The sequence below is a fragment of the Notolepis coatsorum genome, assembly GCF_963971535.1.
Source record: "Notolepis coatsorum genome assembly, chromosome: 2".
Classification (NCBI taxonomy): domain Eukaryota; kingdom Metazoa; phylum Chordata; class Actinopteri; order Aulopiformes; family Paralepididae; genus Notolepis; species Notolepis coatsorum.
This window is the reverse complement of record NC_140166.1, coordinates 77,171,911-77,192,557: the sequence shown is the minus strand read 5'-3', so window position 1 is coordinate 77,192,557 and position 20,647 is coordinate 77,171,911. Positions and strand designations below refer to the sequence as shown.

At 44.8% G+C, this 20,647-nt stretch overlaps 1 protein-coding gene across 1 annotated transcript in view; it reads right to left on the bottom strand.

Annotated features, from left to right (window-relative positions):
* Window positions 1-5,218: 5,218 nt before the first annotated feature.
* The window catches only part of lrrk1 (leucine-rich repeat kinase 1), a 281,804-nt gene continuing 266,375 nt past the window's right edge, over window positions 5,219-20,647 (bottom strand). Inside the window, 1 exon segment of the mRNA XM_084308234.1 lies at window positions 5,219-5,631. Within this exon segment, the coding sequence (XP_084164360.1) occupies window positions 5,454-5,631 (178 nt within the window). The 3' untranslated portion in view covers window positions 5,219-5,453.

Here is a 20,647-nt window from a genome sequence, read left to right as displayed (position 1 = left end):
GAGAGAGAGAGAGAGAGAGAGTTTGATTTAACGCAATGTTGTGGCCACCTTATCATATCACTGTTGCCTTAGGAAATAGGCATAACATGAGCATAATATTGGTAAGGTGCAGAGATAAGAAATAGGCATATAATGAGCATAGAACTGATGCATTGGTAGGGTGCAGACATAAAGATATAGGCATAGTAAAATAGACATGGGCATAAGATTTGCATAAGATGAGCAGGGAACTGACACATTGGTAAAGTGCGTAGTGAAATTGTCAGGAAGTGCATAAAAATAAGCGGATTAAAAGTAGTGCAATAGAATAGCTCTCGTTTACATTCACATCGAGAACAGACTATTGACTTTGTTGTATTTTTTTTTTGAATACTTGAAACCCCTTTTTTGTGGAATATTTGATGCAGCCCAGCCTCACCCAGACTCTACCTCCAGCGGCCCCCAGGTACATTGAGTTTGAGACCCCTGCTCTAGAACTATGTTTGAAGCCCTGCTGTCCAAACTCTGGTAATAAATAGCTCTGGAGATAACAGCTGAATGACACTTTCAGTACCGTAGAGGGGATTTACAAGAAATGCTGCTGGATCAAGGAAATACCCACGGGGGGAGGGAGGGAGGGGGAGAGGGAGGGGGAGAGGGAGAGAGAGAGAGAGAGAGAGATAGAGAGAGGGAGAGGGAGAGGGAGAGAGAGGAGGGCTTTGATTATGATGGTTGAACTGTGCCTGTCTCAGCTCCAACAATAGTCCATAACAGTTCTTCCCTCTTCATTTAGTACCAGAGTGTGTCCAGGTTGGATAGTATAGAACACAATGTTGTGGCCCTGGCTAGTGGAGACAAGGCATAGGACACCGCCCTCCCTCAAATAATGGCACATTTTCCCCCCATGTTAGATTTGAATTGTTTTGATGTCAAAATATTGGCTGCAGATATAAAAGAGGGTGCAAAATAATATATATTAATAAATTGTTATGCTTTTTGTTTTGCCAGGCAGTTTCTGGCACCCCCTCTGGGTGACGCTTTAGGTCATATGTGTGTGTGTATAGTATTGTTTGTTATATGTGTTTGTATTGTATTGTTTGGTATATGTGTTTGTATTGTATTGTTTGGTTTATGTGTTTGTATTATATTGTTTGGTATATGTTTGTATTGTATTGTTTCGTATATGTGTTTGTATTGTATTGTTTGTTATAAAGTATGTGTTTGTATTGTATTGTTCGTCATATGTGTTTGTATTGTATTGTTTGGTATATGTGTTTGTATTGTATTGTTTGGTTTATGTGTTTGTATTATATTGTTTGGTATATGTTTGTATTGTATTGTTTCGTATATGTGTTTGTATTGTATTGTTTGTTATAAAGTATGTGTTTGTATTGTATTGTTCGTCATATGTGTTTGTATTGTATTGTTTGGTATATGTGCTTGTATAGTATTGTTTGTCATATGTGTTTGTATTGTATTGTTTTGTATGTGTATGTATTGTATTGTGAATGTTTGGAACATGTGTTGAATGTCCAGTCTGTAAAATACAAAGGACAAATTATTAAATCAAAAAACAAAAAGGAAACAGTGGAACTGAACTCCTTCAGCAGGATCTCACTGAAGGATACTGTAGGCTCTCCAACTGCTCCCAGCAGTTGGAACAACACTTTGAAAATGGACAAATTGATCCCCTTCACTACTTTTAAGGACTCTATCGCTTAGTTGTTTACACACACCTGCAACTGTCACCCAGCCGTTTAACTGTCATTTGACTGTTCTGATTCATGTACTGTATGGCCCTTTGTCATTTTATTTGGCTGTTTGTTTGATGTGTGTTTTAGTTATTTCCCTCACCTCTGTGATCTGTCTCTTTTCTATTTTATTTTATTTGTTTTGTCCCCTTTCCCCATTACCCTGGCCGCGAGCAGCCACGGGAGGGCCGCGAGATGATTAAAAAAAAATAAAAATAAATCCATTTTTTTTTTGCCACTGAACTTAGAAGCAGGCCAGGACAGTGTTTCTAGTTGTATTCTAAAATTCTATTCTATTGTATTCTAAAATGTGACTATATGGTTAACTTAATAAATAAACAAAAACGAAAAATCTACTTATTTCAACGAACATTTCAAACTAAATAACAGATTATGCACATAAAACGCTGAAAACAACCGAAGCAACAATAGTATTTTAATGAGGCTATTATTATTATCATTATTATTTTGCAACAAGTTAGCCCTCTCATAAATAGCACATATAAATGAATAACTACTTGAACTAACTTAATAGGATTGAAGTGATATTTGGCTTAAAAAATCGGTCACCTGGCAAAAAAAAAAAAAAAAAACCTGACGCCTTATTTTCTGGGTCCCGGCCTGAAAAGTTTGGGAACCCCTGATCTATAGCACCTTTAAGGTAGAGGACTAGTTGGTCAGGGCTCTCTTAACTGTTGGCCTTTGGATGACTTACGTGCTTCTCCAGCCTTTAGCCTCCTGTTGGCACACTCATCTTTTATCCTGCCTAAGGCCACAGGGATAAGTCTTCTGTAACCAGAGAGAGGGAAGGCACAGTTCCTCTGTCCACACCATGTCGTTTACAGTAAATTAAAAAAAATTTAATTACGCATTTATATAGCGCATTTATCTAAAGCGCTTTACAATATTTGTTCCTCACATTTGACCCATGCACTCACACATTCACACACCGATGGCAGAGGCGACCATGCAAGGTGCCAACCTGCACATCGGGAGCAATTAGGGGTCAAGTGTCTTGCTCAAGGACACTTCGACATGTTGCCTGGGAGGAGCGGGAATCTAACCGGGAACCTTCCACCTACCAGACGACCACTCTAATTTTTTTTATTTACTGTAAACGACATGGTGTCGCCCCGACAGTTGATAATCACGACAGCTGACGGTGACCAGCGATTAAAAACACAGACCTCATTGTTATCGTAAGAACTTTATTCATCATATAGTACAGAACGTATATACATAAACAACTTCTATGTACACATGCAGTATGCATTCGTGAATACATTACATAATAAATTAACTCCCTCTCTCAGACTAAAAGGTCTTCGAGCTGGTATTGTCAATAATACAGTACTTGAAACTGGCAACTCCTATGAAAGCGCCAACTTCTATGAGCAAGTAACCCCACCGGGCTTCACAGATTAAAACATTACAATATTTCAGATCCTGGAGGGGGAAAGAGTCTCTACTGTACTGTGTTGCACGGGCCGCAGGCTGTTGTCTTGAGCTCAGGGTGTCCTAGAGCTAATCTCCACACCCGGTCTATGGTGAAACTTTTTATGATTTCTTATGAACTGGGAGTCATTACTTTCAAAAAGCACTTCGGTGTTTTGTTTTTTGGGATATTGGAAGTGTGTCTGTCTACCTTGTTCATGTTCATGAACTTACCGCTTTCTGTAGCGGCTTTCTGGTCCAATGTGTGCATTGATTTCTTTGACTAATAGAATAGTCTACCGATTTGTTAGTACGACCAGGAGATGCATTTAATGTTGGTTTATCACCATAGTGCTGTGGTCCTTTGATATAGAAAAACAACAATAAAAACAGTACTTTTATGGATGGACTCGATTTGATTTGTGCTGTTATGCTCTATATACTGACGTTTTTGTGTAGGTGCTCTTTGTTTGACGACTCAACTGAAATGACTCCCAATTTGTAACAAATCAGAAATTAGTATTCCTTTCAGGTCATGATCAACAGGGACCTTTTTTATTTATTTATTTATTTATTAAATAAATAATGTTAATAAACATTACAGTTACATTAAAGCTACAGTGTAAGATATCTGATAACATTAAAAAAAAAATTAAAAAAAAATTAAAAATTGCTCCAAAACATAGAATGTATGGCATCGCAAGCTTCTGTGATTTGACGTATTCCTGAATGCAACAGACCTTTGAGGTCTCGGGCAGGAGGTAAATTTAATTGACGTTTGGTTCAAAATCATATTGTATTGTATCGATTTCCCGATTCTGAATCGATCTTCATTTGAATGAGCGATTATCGATTCATAATCCCTAGATCGATATGATCATCTTTTTTTATATCCCCAAATTGTGCGCAGTTGTTAAGTTGCTCTGTCCGCTCGTCATCAAGCCTTTACTAGCGTCAACGTTTTATTTATCATCTGAACTTGGCACTACGAGCTTGATATTCAACGTTAAAGATCAAAGTAAGCCTTTAGAGATATATTGAGCATCATTTTGTAAATCCGTATTCGTCGTATGGCTGGATGCAAAGCCGCGGGACAAATACATGTACCGTTACACCCCTCGTATGGACACTGCTTTTGTCCTAATTTGCCAATCCCCATTCAAACCGGAAGACAATATAGTAAATATCTGACTATTATGCATAACGGTTGCCCATGTATTTTATAGTGTTGTTTAGAGCTAATCTACCTGGCTACTGTACATTATGCAATAGGAGAGCCCTGTGCTTCCATTTCAGGCTGGCTGGCTGGCTGGGGGCATGTTTACATGCAGCCTAATAATCCGTTAATAGGATTAATTCACTCTTATGAGCTGACCTCATAATGAACAACACCAGACTAGAGGAACCGACCCCGATCTGATTACAACGTCAACGTGATTGTGGTGATGTTTTATACACACAGTTGATCCAGAGCGATAGTCTGGACTACGTCTCTCTGTCGAGTTGGGAGGATTATAGTCCAGTTGCATCCCGCTGGTAAACATAGCCTCTCCGTGACGCCAGACCCAGATATGTGGGAAGAAAATGCTCTCCATCTATTCCATGATGTCAAAGTGGAAACGGAGATCTTTGTCTCGAGCTCACGGTCCACTGTTCAAGGCTAACGGGTGAAGAGGCTCACACACGCATGCAGCTTTTTTTTTTTTTTTTACGGCTGTGGTTAACCCTTTCACCGCCGCACTACCAAATGGTTAACCCTTTCACCGTGCCGATACCGAAGGTTAACCCGTTCACTGCCACACGACAAAGTGTTAACCGTCTGTAGTGCTATTAGTAAAGGGTTAACCTTCTGTAGTGTGGCAGTGAAAGGGTTTGTCCGGGTAAATGACGTAGCGGGAGGCGGGGCGGTGTGCGTGCGCCTCCTGCTTCAGGCTCGCCAGGCTGCTGGAGTGTCCGTGTTTCCCACCGTACCGCCAGCTGACCCGTCCCAACACACCCCCCCCCCCGGGCCCCGTCCCGCTCAGGTCTGCTGTTTCTGAGGGACACAGGTGCCTTTGACAGGGTCCCAGAGGGGCCCCTCTCCGTCCTCAGCCCTCTCTCTCTCTCCCTGGGCCCCGCCCCCCTCTCTCCTTACGTCGCTCTGATGTCAGAGCCCGGTGTGGCCCCCCAGCTACGGACACTGGGGGCCTGTGAGTGCGTATTCCCCCGACGGGGCCGGCCGGCCGTACAGAGCTGTGATTCTGCGCCTCCCCGGCCGCAGCAGCAGCAGCAGCCGCCGCCGCACAACGGCTACCTTCTCTTCCTCATGCTGGTCTCCATGCGGCCCAGCTCCTCGTAGCTCTGGTAGAAGACGTCCAGCTCGCGCCGGCCCCAGCCCCGCCAGACACACAGGCACCACTCCCTGTTTTCCTTGCGAAACCCACAGACGACGGTGTCCTTTGCCACCACTGCGGCCTCCTCCAGGGTCCTGGGGGGGGGGGAGGGAGGGAGAGAGAGAGAGAGAGAGAGAGAGAGAGAGAGAGGGGGAGAGAGAGAGGTGAGATAGATCTGTGAGGAAGAGAGAAAGAGGCGTTTGCTGAGGAAAGAATTGGACTCGGGCCATACCTTTAAACTGGCCTATGGTAGAGAGATGCCAGAGAGGACCAGCTTGTAAACCCTCTCATGCTCATGTGTAGAGCTAGTCTCTCTGGGATAATTACAGACGGGAGGGAGAGAGAGAGAGATGAGACACTGGCGGGTTAAACTTGGGGGAACAGCTTTGAGACGCTGAAGTTAAAGCACTCGTCCTGAAAGCTAGGGGGGTTGTACCGGGGAGCCCGTTGGCTGGCTGCTCACGGAGGACAGTGCACGCACTGTTTACCAAATTACAGCTCCATACTTGTATACACACACAAGTTCCTCTGAGCCGTCTCCCTCTAACCCGCTGTTGTGCGGCAGTGAAAGGGTTAACCTTCTGTGTATTGTCGCAGTGAAAGGGTTAACCGTTTGGTAGTGCGGCGGTGAGCGGGTTAAAGGATAATTGCACACAAAGAAAGGCAAATCTCACCTCTTCCGACATGACTGAATAATATGTGACAAACCTTGAAACCTTGCACCAAATCAAATAAAAATCAAATCAAATTTGTCAAGACCGCAATCACAGGTTAATGTCCCCATGGGCTGGACAAGTCTTCCTTAAACAAGTCAAGAAGAAAATCCAAAACAACACTCCCAGACATACTGTACCCCAGCGAAGGTAAGGAAAAACTCACTAAAAACCTAGCAATAGGAAAAAAGCATCACAGGCAATGTGGAGGAAAGAAACCTTAGAAGGGCCGTTCAAGGGGGGATCTCCCTTCTTGGATATCGATGGGTGGAGAATAAAACAGGCAAAATAGTTGGTATGCATGAACATATACGTGTAATAAAACACAAATATGTACATGCAATAGCAACTGGGGTACCTAAGAACACCAGTAATCTAACCTCGACAAAGACCGAGAGAAAATGCATAATGGCATAATTTCACCACCACTTTTAGACAGTGCAAACTGGTGTAATGGCTCTGATGTGTATGTCATTGCTGCTGTTGTGATTTTGATGTCGTGTGGACATTTCTTTCAACCTTTTATTTGCCCGGGGTACATTTGCTGACCATTTATGCCTCTTTTTCAGCAACGCCCTGCTGCTTCACACTCACACAGTTGCACACATTCACATTTCACACTGGGAGCTGCCCAGTACAGCCCCACAGAGCATCTCCACTGGAGCAGTTAGGGGTTAAGTGCCTTTGCTCAAGGGCACTTCAGCGGTGGGTGTTGTCGGAGGGGAGAGGGTTATTCATTCACCGGGGATCAAACCGGTGACCTTCTGAGCACAAGCCGCACTTCTCTAACCTTTACCACCTGCCAACATACCTCAATGAAGACTTTCAAGTGTCCTAAACAAATATGAAGGTAAATCTCCTTTATGCCTTAAACAGTCAGAGATACACCTGACAACGTAACCGTTTTCTGTTAGAAAGGAGGCAGGGAGGATTTATGGAGACGACACACCCTGCACTGCTGGTGCCCTTCAGCCACGCATCACACAGCAACCAGGGGTGTAAGAAGTACCCAGAAATTATACTTAAGTGAAAGTATGGGTACCGTCTCGAAATCATACTAAAATAAAAGTCGAGTAAAAACTAAAAACACACTTGAGTAAAAGTCAGAACGTTTCTACTTTTAAATGTACTTAAGTACTAAAAAGTAAAAGTAAAAACTTTTTTTCCTGACGTGTCTATTCTTCCGATAGCAGGTGTTTAATCAAAGATCCCCGCTTTCTAGTCTTGCACAAGGACCAATCAGCATGGGTGTGGGCGGGTTAATTTTCCACTGATGGGGATTTGATTGGCTGTTTTTAAATAAAGCGCGGCCGCAGGATTAATACTGTTAACGTTAGTTTGGCCAGAGAAACAAATATACTAATTAAATGTAAGGAGTAAAATGTATGTTTTTCCCCCTCTGAAATGTAATTGAGTTAAAGTTATTAAAAGTACAAGTATGCAAACCTAATAATACTCGAGTAAAGTACAAATCCCCAAAAACAGTACTTAAGTATTGTAACAATTACTCAAGTACTTTACACCCCTAACAGCCCTGCATTACCCTCAGCCATGCATCACACAGCAACAGCCCTGAATTACCCTCTTCCATTGCCCCCCCCCCCCCCCCCCCACCTGCTGGAGTGTATGATTATCCCCTTGTGTTGTTGTTTCATGTCCTGTAATATACAGCCTTTAATGGTTAGATGCAGAGGTTTAGAGCTTTAGGTTATTGGTGCTCTCAGACGTCCCTTGAAAGCCATAGACGGTAGACACTGACGCCAAGCCCCCCTGGGTTTACACCATATCTGCTCTGAAATGCAGTCAGACAAGCCCAGCGGCTCAGAAATGGCACGCATTTCATGCTAATCATAAACATCACTTCATATAATACAGATTACATAGCATCTAACTGCTGGGGCGGCCAATCTGTAATTATCTTGTACTGGCATGAATAGCGTGTGGAAATCCAGTCTCCCCCGACACGTCAAAATTAGCTTCTTCCAGGCAACCGTGTGGAGTCTGTACTCCTCTATGGGCGTGAGTCATGGACCCTGAAGCCCACCCTGCAGAAGTCTCTGGACGGATGCTCTACCAGAATGCTGCGCGTGGTACTGAACATCGATCATAGCGAGCATGTAACCAACAAGCATCTGTACGGGGGAGTGCCAAGGCTGAGCGACAAGGTGTCAACCAGGAGGATGAAACTCGCAGGTCACTGCCACCGACACCAGAAACTTCCGACTAGCAAGCTAGTAGTGCTCTGGGAGCCAACACACGGGCGCCGACGAAGAGGACGTCCCACGCCGAACATACGTGGACATACTGAGGAAGGACGCAGGTGTGGAGAGCTCTACGGAACTGGCCGGATGTATGGAGGATCGGGATGATTGGAATCTCTGCTGGCGGACCCGTCTGAGGACGACCAAATGATGATACCACTGACAGGGGGGAAATGACCAGCATACACTTTCTTATTACACCTCTCCCTTACCCAGTCCTACTTATCTACATCACTTACCCAGTCCTACCTATCTACATCACTTACCCAGTCCTACCTATCTATGCCACTTACCCAGTCCTACCTATCTACATCACTTACCCAGTCCTACCTATCTACATCACTTACCCAGTCCTACCTATCTACATCACTTACCCAGTCCTACCTATCTACATCACTTACCCAGTCCTACCTATCTATGCCACTTACCCAGTCCTACCTATCTACATCCCTTACCCAGTCCTACCTATCTACATCACTTACCCAGTCCTACCTATCTACATCACTTACCCAGTCCTACCTATCTATGCCACTTACCCAGTCCTACCTATCTACATCACTTACCCAGTCCTACCTATATATGCCACTTACCCAGTCCTACCTATCTACATCACTTACCCAGTCCTACCTATCTACATCACTTACCCAGTCCTACCTATCTACGTCACTTACCCAGTCCTACCTATCTACATCACTTACCCAGTCCTACCTATCTATGCCACTTACCCAGTCCTACCTATCTACATCACTTCACCAGTCCTACCTATCTATGCCACTTACCCAGTCCTACCTATCTACATCACTTACCCAGTCCTACCTATCTATGCCACTTACCCAGTCCTACCTATCTATGCCACTTACCCAGTCCTACCTATCTATGCCACTTACCCAGTCCTACCTATCTATGCCACTTACCCAGTCCTACCTATCTATGCCACTTACCCAGTCCTACCTATCTATGCCACTTACCCAGTCCTACCTATCTACATCACTTACCCAGTCCTACCTATCTACATCACTTACCCAGTCCTACCTATCTACATCACTTACCCAGTCCTACCTATCTACATCACTTACCCAGTCCTACCTATCTATGCCACTTACCCAGTCCTACCTATCTATGCCACTTACCCAGTCCTACCTATCTATGCCACTTACCCAGTCCTACCTATCTACATCACTTACCCAGTCCTACCTATCTATGCCACTTACCCAGTCCTACCTATCTATATCACTTACCCAGTCCTACCTATCTATATCACTTACCCAGTCCTACCTATCTATATCACTTACCCAGTCCTACCTATCTATGCCACTTACCCAGTCCTACCTATCTACATCACTTACCCAGTTCTACCTATCTACATCACTTACCCAGTCCTACCTATCTACATCACTTACCCAGTTCTACCTATCTACATCACTTACCCAGTCCTACCTATCTACATCACTTACCCAGTCCTACCTATCTACATCACTTACCCAGTTCTACCTATCTACATTCCTTACCCAGTCCTACCTATCTACGTCACTTACCCAGTCCTACCTATCTATGCCACTTACCCAGTCCTACCTATCTATGCCACTTACCCAGTCCTACCTATCTATATCACTTACCCAGTCCTACCTATCTATGCCACTTACCCAGTCCTACCTATCTACATCACTTACCCAGTCCTACCTATCTATGCCACTTACCCAGTCCTACCTATCTATGCCACTTACCCAGTCCTACCTATCTACATCACTTACCCAGTCCTACCTATCTATGCCACTTACCCAGTCCTACCCATCTACATCACTTACCCAGTCCTACCTATCTACATCACTTACCCAGTCCTACCTATCTACATCACTTACCCAGTCCTACCTATCTACATCACTTACCCAGTCCTACCTATCTAGGCCACTTAGCCAGTCCTACCTATCTAGGCCACTTAGCCAGTCCTACCTATCTATGCCACTTACCCAGTCCTACCTATCTATGCCACTTAGCCAGTCCTACCTATCTATGCCACTTACCCAGTCCTACCTATCTATGCCACTTACCCAGTCCTACCTATTTACATCACTTACCTCATATCTCTCATTCACTCTGTATCTCATATCTCTGTACGTTCTCATCTCACCCCTACGTTACTAACCCCGTTATCTGTACAAAGCACCCGCTTAGTTTTATCTGCTCCCTGTAACGACTGTTAGCTCACCATTCTACAGAGATCCAAGGTGGTGCATTCTGTACTCTATCTCTCCACGCTGCAACACGACGCTTCATTAAGTTCCACCCTCCGGGAATAATCTCGGTTTAGACTCAACACAATTATTCCCCATCAAATGGTGTCAGGAGTGGGATGACAATAACCAGAGAAGCTTGACCTTACAGTAGGTGAATAATAGGTTCTTGTCTGGTGATCATCACCCCATTAAAGTGGATTTAATTATTCTGCCGGAGATTAATTGGATGTATTTATTGAGATATGATTCAGTTTCTGTGAATGGTTAGAAAAGCTGAGGGAGACTTGTGTGCCACGAACTGCTGGGCTCGGTCACAAATTCACATGCTACACTGTATAATTTTGTTATGCGCTTTACTGCTACTTTGCACTCTGTTTAGATGTACTTGTACGGTGCAATGACAATACAATTTTATCTAAAATCTAATCTATACAAAATGCCTGCGCCCGATGTGACATTAGCATTCATTCAGTAGAAAGCTATCTGGCTGCATGTTAGCCTAGCTTAGCACAATGAATGGAAGCGGACATGACCGGTTAGCCTTCAGGAGAGGTGTTAGTTGGACAATGCCTAGGCGAACCGGCCATGACCGCTTCCATTCATTCACAATGTCACTGTATGCCCTGGTATGATGTATGTGACAAATAAACCTCTCGATTCATGCAGCCAGATAGCTTTCTACTGAACGCACAGAGAGGAAACTGGTATCTATCTTCCTGTCTCTCTGGAGAAAACGGTAAGCTACTTTCCCAAAATGTTGGCGTGTTCCTTTAAGTTTGGCAGACTACTGAATTTCCATATGCATGTAAGCGAGAAAGATGGCTTTGCGTGGGGACTCCTCACACAGTCTCACTGTGGTACCTGATACAGCCCTGTAGGGACTCCTCACACAGTCTCACTGTGGTACCTGATACAGCCCTGTAGGGACTCCTCACACAGTCTCACTGTGGTACCTGATACAGCCCTGTAGGGCCTCCTCACACAGTCTCACTGTGGTACCTGATACAGCCCTGTAGGGCCTCCTCACACAGTCTCACTGTGGTACCCGATACAGCCCTGTAGGGACTCCTCCTCACACAGTCTCACTGTGGTACCTGATACAGCCCTGTAGGGCCTCCTCACACAGTCTCACTGTGGTACCTGATACAGCCCTGTAGGGACTCCTCCTCACACAGTCTCACTGTGGTACCTGATACAGCCCTGTAGGGCCTCCTCACACAGTCTCACTGTGGTACCTGATACAGCCCTGTAGGGCCTCCTCACACAGTCTCACTGTGGTACCCGATACAGCCCTGTAGGGCCTCCTCACACAGACTCACTGTGGTACCTGATACAGCCCTGTAGGGACTCCTCCTCACACAGTCTCACTGTGGTACCTGATACAGCCCTGTAGGGACTCCTCACACAGTCTCACTGTGGTACCCGATACAGCCCTGTAGGGACTCCTCCTCACACAGACTCACTGTGGTACCTGATACAGCCCTGTAGGGACTCCTCCTCACACAGTCTCACTGTGGTACCTGATACAGCCCTGTAGGGCCTCCTCACACAGTCTCACTGTGGTACCCGATACAGCCCTGTAGGGACTCCTCCTCACACAGTCTCACTGTGGTACCTGATACAGCCCTGTAGGGCCTCCTCACACAGTCTCACTGTGGTACCTGATACAGCCCTGTAGGGACTCCTCACACAGACTCACTGTGGTACCGATACAGTCCTGTAGGGACTCCTCCTCACACAGTCTCACTGTGGTACCGATACAGCCCTGTAGGGACTCCTCACACAGACTCACTGTGGTACCGATACAGTCCTGTAGGGACTCCTCCTCACACAGTCTCACTGTGGTACCGATACAGCCCTGTAGGGACTCCTCCTCACACAGACTCACTGTGGTACCGATACAGCCCTGTAGGGCCTCCTCCTCACACAGACTCACTGTGGTACCCGATACAGCCCTGTAGGGCCTCCTCCTCACACAGTCTCACTGTGGTACCCGATACAGCCCTGTAGGGACTCCTCCTCACACAGACTCACTGTGGTACCGATACAGCCCTGTAGGGACTCCTCACACAGTCTCACTGTGGTACCTGATACAGCCCTGTAGGGCCTCCTCACACAGTCTCACTGTGGTACCTGATACAGCCCTGTAGCCTATTACTCAGGGATAGCTTTCTACCCATTGTAGTAAAACACCTACCCTGCTGCAATGGCAGCTTCAGCCATAGTTGGAAAACGACACTGCAACTGAAACTGATGATTGCAGACCTCTGCAGTGCCAGACCAGACATCACTGAAACTGATGATTGCAGACCGCTGCAGTGCCAGACCAGACATCACTGAAACTGATGATTGCAGACCTCTGCAGTGCCAGACATCACTGAAACTGAAGATTGCAGACCTCTGCAGTGCCAGACATCACTGAAACTGATGATTGCAGACCTCTGCAGTGCCAGACATCACTGAAACTGATGATTGCAGACCTCTGCAGTGCCAGACATCACTGAAACTGATGATTGCAGACCTCTGCAGTGCCAGACATCACTGAAACTGATGATTGCAGACCTCTGCAGTGCCAGACATCACTGAAACTGATGATTGCAGACCTCTGCAGTGCCAGACCAGACATCACTGAAACTGATGATTGCAGACCGCTGCAGTGCCAGACCAGACATCACTGAAACTGATGATTGCAGACCTCTGCAGTGCCAGACCAGACATCACTGAAACTGATGATTGCAGACCTCTGCAGTGCCAGACCAGACATCACTGAAACTGATGATTGCAGACCTCTGCAGTGCCAGACCAGACATCACTGAAACTGATGATTGCAGACCTCTGCAGTGCCAGACATCACTGAAACTGATGATTGCAGACCTCTGCAGTGCCAGACCAGACATCACTGAAACTGATGATTGCAGACCGCTGCAGTGCCAGACCAGACATCACTGAAACTGATGATTGCAGACCTCTGCAGTGCCAGACCAGACATCACTGAAACTGATGATTGCAGACCTCTGCAGTGCCAGACATCACTGAAACTGATGATTGCAGACCTCTGCAGTGCCAGACCAGACATCACTGAAACTGATGATTGCAGACCTCTGACGTGCCAAACCAGACATCAAACAAACACTGCTTGACAATCCAGAAATGGTACTTTTTTTGTGCTGGCTCATCATCCAGGCCTACTGATGCACACACTCAATCAGCATATGCTATTATTTCTGAACACATATGCCTTGAATCAGCAGCCCTTCCTCCCAGGCACATCTACACAAGAGGCCAATATCTATGCACTCACTAGCGCATGTATTCTAGCGCAGGCCAAATCAGTCACAATCTATATACAGATTCTAGATATGCATTTAGTGTTTTTTTGCACATGATTTCAGTTATGAGCAGCTATTCTGCTACCATCCATTGCAAAATGTCGAGCACACACGCACAAGGTTCTGACCCAGTTTCAAAGGGGCAACGGCCGCACAGATACCGCCGGGCAAACAGGCTGCATTGTCCAGTTCTTACGGTACCCCAATACCCAACCCTGACCATTAGTCTGTTATCTATCCCTCCGTTTCTCTTAATGACGTCCCGAGTCATCGAGGCTGACAGCAAAGGTGGACAAACAACAGGCTGTGGTCCAGACAGCAGTGGTCCGTGGTGTCACCCTGATTGGGAGGTCGGTGTGTCCACCTTCTCTATTACCAATGTTGGTCGACCTTCCCTATTACCAATGTTGGTCCCGCTGGCTCACGGTAAGACACATGAATCAAAATACTCAATGAGCAGCCGTACTCAGTGGTTTTGCACCGGGAGTTATGTACAAGTTATGTACACGGATGCACGATTTGCGCAGAAAACAGACGAGCCAAAGGGGAGGGCAATGAATGATCGTTGTATTGATATAGCAATTTAGACACTCAAAGCGCTTTGTGATGTAATGTAATTGCCTCCTTCACCACCACTGGTAGCACCCAACCTTGGGCTACGCAGACTCAATGGCTGCCATTCACTGGCACCAGACACGCATCACACTACACAATGGCTGGAAGGCTAAGGAGACAGCGATTGATATCAGACAGTTAAGGGGGAGGGATGATTAGGTTGCCTTGATGTTTAGAATTTGACCAGTGTGGAATGTCGGGGAACCCCCTACCCTTTGCGATAGGCGCCCTGGGTTCTTTAATGAACAGATTCAATGAGGACCTCGGTTTTGCTCCCTGCTGGACAACGACACCACTTTCCGACAACGGCTTTGACCGGGGCGTGAACCGCTGATCTTCCGATCATGATTTTCAGAGCTCTACTCATGGAGCCACGCGGCCGGACAAGAGAGACCATCTTTTCCTGTACCATGTGGGCTGTTTGAAAATATGCAAATATATTTTTCTTCCATGCCATCTTACTTAGGCTATACAGATTTACTTGTTATTGTTGACATGAAGCTTTCCCCACCAAACGCTGCAATGCAGCCACAGCTGTGAAGACTCATGAAATATGTGATTCCTCGATATCAGGATGACAATCCATTACCAGAGACAACACCACCAGAGATAACACCACCAGAGATAACACCACCAGAGATAACACCAGAGATAACACCACCAGAGATAATAACACCAGAGATAACACCAGAGATAACACCAGAGATAACACCAGAGATAACACCAGAGATAACACCAGAGATAACACCAGAGATAACACCACCAGAGATAACACCAGAGATAACACCAGAGATAACACCAGAGATAACACCAGAGATAACACCAGCAGAGATAACACCAGCAGAGATAACACCAGCAGAGATAACACCAGCAGAGATAACACCAAAGATAACACCAGAGATAACACCAGAGACAACACCAGAGATAACACCAGAGATAACACCAGAGATAACACCAGAGATAACACCAGAGATAACACCAGAGATAATACCAGAGATAACACCAGAGATAACACCAGAGACAACACCAGAGATAACACCAGAGATAACACCAGAGATAACACCAGAGATAACACCAGAGATAACACCAGAGATAACACCACCAGAGATAATACCAGAGATAACACCAGAGATAACACCAGAGATAACACCAGAGATAACACCAGCAGAGATAACACCAGAGATAACACCAAAGATAACACCAGAGACAACACCAGAGATAACACCAGAGATAACACCAGAGATAACAACACCAGAGATAACACCACCAGAGATAACACCACCAGAGATAACACCAGAGATAACACCAGAGATAACACCAGAGATAACACCAGAGATAACACCAGAGATAACACCAGAGATAACACCACCAGAGATAACACCAGAGACAACACCACCAGAGATAACACCACCAGAGATAACACCACCAGAGATAACACCACCAGAGATACCACCACCAGAGATAACACCAGAGACAACACCACCAGAGATAACACCACCAGAGATAACACCACCAGAGATAACACCACCAGAGATAACACCAGAGATAACACAGACTAACACCAGAGACAACAGCACCACCACAATAATTCACCAAACACCCACTAGGCATCCTAGAGCTGACGGATCACGGAGGGCCTACAATGTTGACTATGAGAAGCTGGGAATTCAAGATCCTGATGCAAGAAATAACTTACGGTACCAAGGCCTCTCTTTTGCTGTAAACTGTATAGAATCATGTAATGACAAGACCTGTTTAGTAATTGTACAAAAGCCCAAAAATATAGCCAGCATCGGCATTTGATAGTAGGGCATTAACAACTTCAACCAGGATTGAAACGGTTCATATAAACTGTTCAAATACTGTTCAAAAGTGTTTGGATGGGTTCCAAGACCGTCGATATGAACGGCAGATGGGAAACCGGTCTATAATTGTTGGGCAGTGCACAGTCTAAGTTGGGCTTCTTGAGCAGGAGGAGAATAACTGCTTGTTTCAGAGCAGGTGGTATGGTTCCAGTTTGTAATGACGGGTTGATGATTGCAGTTGCCGCTTGGCTCCGTGTAGAATTAATGTTTTTGACCAGTGACGTGGGAATAGCAGCATGACATGCGTGAGAGACGTGGCTCGTACCCAGGGGTGTAAAAAGTACCCAGAAATTATACTTAAGTGAAAGTATGGGTACCGTCTCAAAATCTTACTCAAGTAAAAGTCAGAGTATCTGGCTAAAAACACAAGTCAAAAAGTTTCCTTTAAAATGTACTTAAGTACTAAAAAGTAAAAGTACAAACTTTCTTTCTGACTGTCTATTCTTCTGATAGCAGGTGTTTAATCAAAGATCCCCGCCTTCTAGTCTTGCACAAGGACCAAACAGCATGGGTATGGGCGGGTTCATTTTCCATTGATGGGGATTTGATTGGCTGTTTTTAAATAAAGCGCAGCCGCAGGATTAATAACGTTAACATTAGTTCGGCCAGAGAAACAAATATACTAATTAAAATAGTTGGACCTGCAAGATTTGTACTTTGTACAGTAGGTCTGCATTTTAAATGTAAGGAGTAAAAAGTATGTTTTTTTTCTCTGGAATGTAATTGAGTAAAAGTACAAGTATACAAACCTAGTAAAGTACAAATCCCCCAAGACAGTACTTAAGTATTGTAATGAAGTACTGTACTTTACACCCCTGCTCGTACCTCTGAAAGTGAGCAGGCCATGAGAACATTCTGGGTCAGTGCTCGGTGCTCCGTGACTTCAGAGTTTTCTTGTGCTCTGAATCTTCTGATGAATGAATTGAAGTCTATGAGAAAACTGAGTTTTTCTTGGTACACAGTTTACCTAAATCACTCCTAATCACTCATTTCTGAATGGATCTTTACGAAATTTGGATATGTACTACATAAGGCTTCAAGCTATGACTCCGTCTGGATTTGTAAGCCATTCCACCTTCTGGGGAAATACTACCTCTGGACTACTAACTACTACAGAAAAACTTGAGTAACAAGTTTTTCTACAACTCAAGTTCAGACCTATGTTACTCTATTACGTTAGCACTAAAAGTGAATTTTAGAATCAGAATGTCATCTCTCAAAAGAGACCAGGCTCATGCATGTGCTATAAGTATAAAGTATGTTGTTTTGGTTTGCATCAATGAAAGAAGTAAAATTTTGCTTTTACATATCCACTGGAAAGTCAAGTTCCTAACTCAGTGTTACTAGAGTTAGAATGAATGATTGAAGCACTATGTTGCTACAGTACAGAACAAGATTTTATTGATTGATTTTATTGATTGACGTTTTATATAGCATTTTCTTTTCTTGTTCCAGAGGCACAAAGGGGGAGGCTTGACAAGGGAAATGACCGGCATACACTCTGTACTTTCTTATTACACAGCCCTCACCTCTCCCTTATCCATTTCTATCTGTCTACGTGACTCACCCAGTCCTACCTCTCTATGCCACTTACCCCATATCTCTCATACACTCTGTACCTCATATATCTCATACACTCTGTACCCCATATCTCTCATACACTATGTCCCTCATATCTCTCATCATATCTCTCATTCACTCTGTACCCCATATCTCTCATACACTATGTCCCTCATATCTCTCATCATATCTCTCATTCACTCTGTACCCCATATCTCTCATACACTATGTCCCTCATATCTCTCATCATATCTCTCATTCACTCTGTACCCCATATCTCTCATACACTCTGTACCTCATATCTCTCATCATATCTCTCATTCACTATGTACCCCATATCTCTCATTCATAGTCTGTACCTCATATCTCTCATACACTCTATACCCCATATCTCTCATACACACTGTACCTCATATCTCTCATCATATCTCTCATACACACTGTACCTCATATCTCTCATACACTCTATACCCCATATCTCTCATACACACTGTACCTCATATCTCTCATACTCTATACCCCATATCTCTCATCATATCGCTCATTCACTCTGTACCCCATATCTCTCATTCACTCTGTACCCCATATCTCTCATACACTCTATACCCCATATCTCTCATACACCCTGTATCTCATATCTACATACGTTCTCATCTCACCTCTCCGCCACGTTACTAACCCCGTTATCTGTACAAAGCACCCTCTTAGTATTATCTGCTCCCTGTAATGACTGTTAGCTCACCATTCTACCGAGATCCATGGTTGTGCATTATGTACTCTGTATCTCTCCACGCTGCAACACAACGCTTCATTAAGTTCCACCCTCAATATATACCCTCAACACCCTCAATGTGTACCCTCAACAGCCTCAATATATACCCTCAACACCCTCAATATATACCCTCAACAGTCAACACCCTCAATATATACCCTCAACAGCCTCAATATATACCCTCAACAGCCTCAATATATACCCTCAACAGCCTCAATATATACCCTCAACAGCCTCAATATATACCCTCAACAGCCTCAATATATACCCTCAACACCCTCAACCAAAGACTGTTGTCCACCTCCGGGAATAATCTGTTTAGACTCAACCCAATTATTCCCCATCGACCACTCGTTGTCTGGTTTAGGTAAAGACACCTGCCTTTTCTTGTTTTTAACGGAGAGACTGCAGTGCTCATCTACTTAGGATGTTCCAGAATAATGAAAGAGATAAATGGAACTATATCATTATTCTAAAACTATCTATCTAAGCCCTGTGTGTGTGTTTCCTTGCCTCCTCCTGCTCTACCTCTTGTGATTCTCCTCTATAAAATGGTTACGTTATTGTAACTTCCTGCGCAGATACATAAACCACCGTATGGCCCCTGAATGGGTTGTGAGTGACCAGAGAGAGGCCGGGCTGTTCTGCGGTGCCGTTCGCCTCCTGTGATGACCCAGGCGCTGACCTCCCAAAGTGTCGCCTGCGTTACAGGTGCACCATGAAACGACTGCTTATTAAGGACCTAGCTTTGGGTGGCTCTTTTATTGCCTGCTGCTAAAAGCCCCGGCCCCTTTTGTTCCCGCGCACAGGAGTCCTATTCTGCAGCGCGGACCAGCTGCCGACTGCTTTATAGGGATAATTACAGGCGCAGGCTAACCACCGTAAGCACATGATGAGGGATCCCTCTGAGCTTTATTGAAGCTGAATCAGCAGATTAATATCTACCTCTTTCTGTTTTTTTTCCTTTGGTGTTGGCTGGCTTGACGCGGGCCCTAGTGGCAAAGTAAAAAGCACCCAGACTCTGGGACGTTTCTCTTGGCTGCACGCTTGGTACTGGTTCCAGTTTGGTCTCTCTGGCGCTACGGCCGAGAGAGATCGCCCTGACATTCAGCTCCCAGATGTAATGGAACCGCCCGCCGCTAGATGCCTATAATTGTTTTTGGGATTATTTCTTGGTGCAGTACATCTTGGCGGGAGCTATATACTACAGTGACAGTAAACTGGCTCAGGGCAACCGAGTTCACTGGCACTACGGAGAGCCAGAGTCCAAATGTGTTCCCGTCTCATTGACGGTTTAGAGACAACAAACATCTGGTCCACCCCGTCCTCCTGCAGGGCAGCGTTACAAAGACAAGGGGGATGGAAGGTTCCACAGAAACACACTGGCCTCTTTGAAGACGGAGATTGCTGCTACGCTGCATAGAAACAACAATCTTAACTTTGGTGACTTTATCTTGTAATCAGATTTGATCATTTTACGATTCAAAATCAAATCATCACATTGGCACACCGTCTTGTTTCTCACTTTTAAGTTCATCTTAAAACGTCACTTAAAACAAGTGAAACCGCTGCAGCTCTTACATGGAGTCGTCCTGTCACGAAGCAAGTGACATTTATTGAAACTATCAAAGGTATCTGCCAAAGGCAATTCAATCATTTGAGTGACATTTATTGAAACTATCAAAGGTATCTGCCAAAGGCAATTCAATCATTTGATTGAAATGTCTTGACACAAGGTTGTTAAAGGTATAATGTGTAAGAT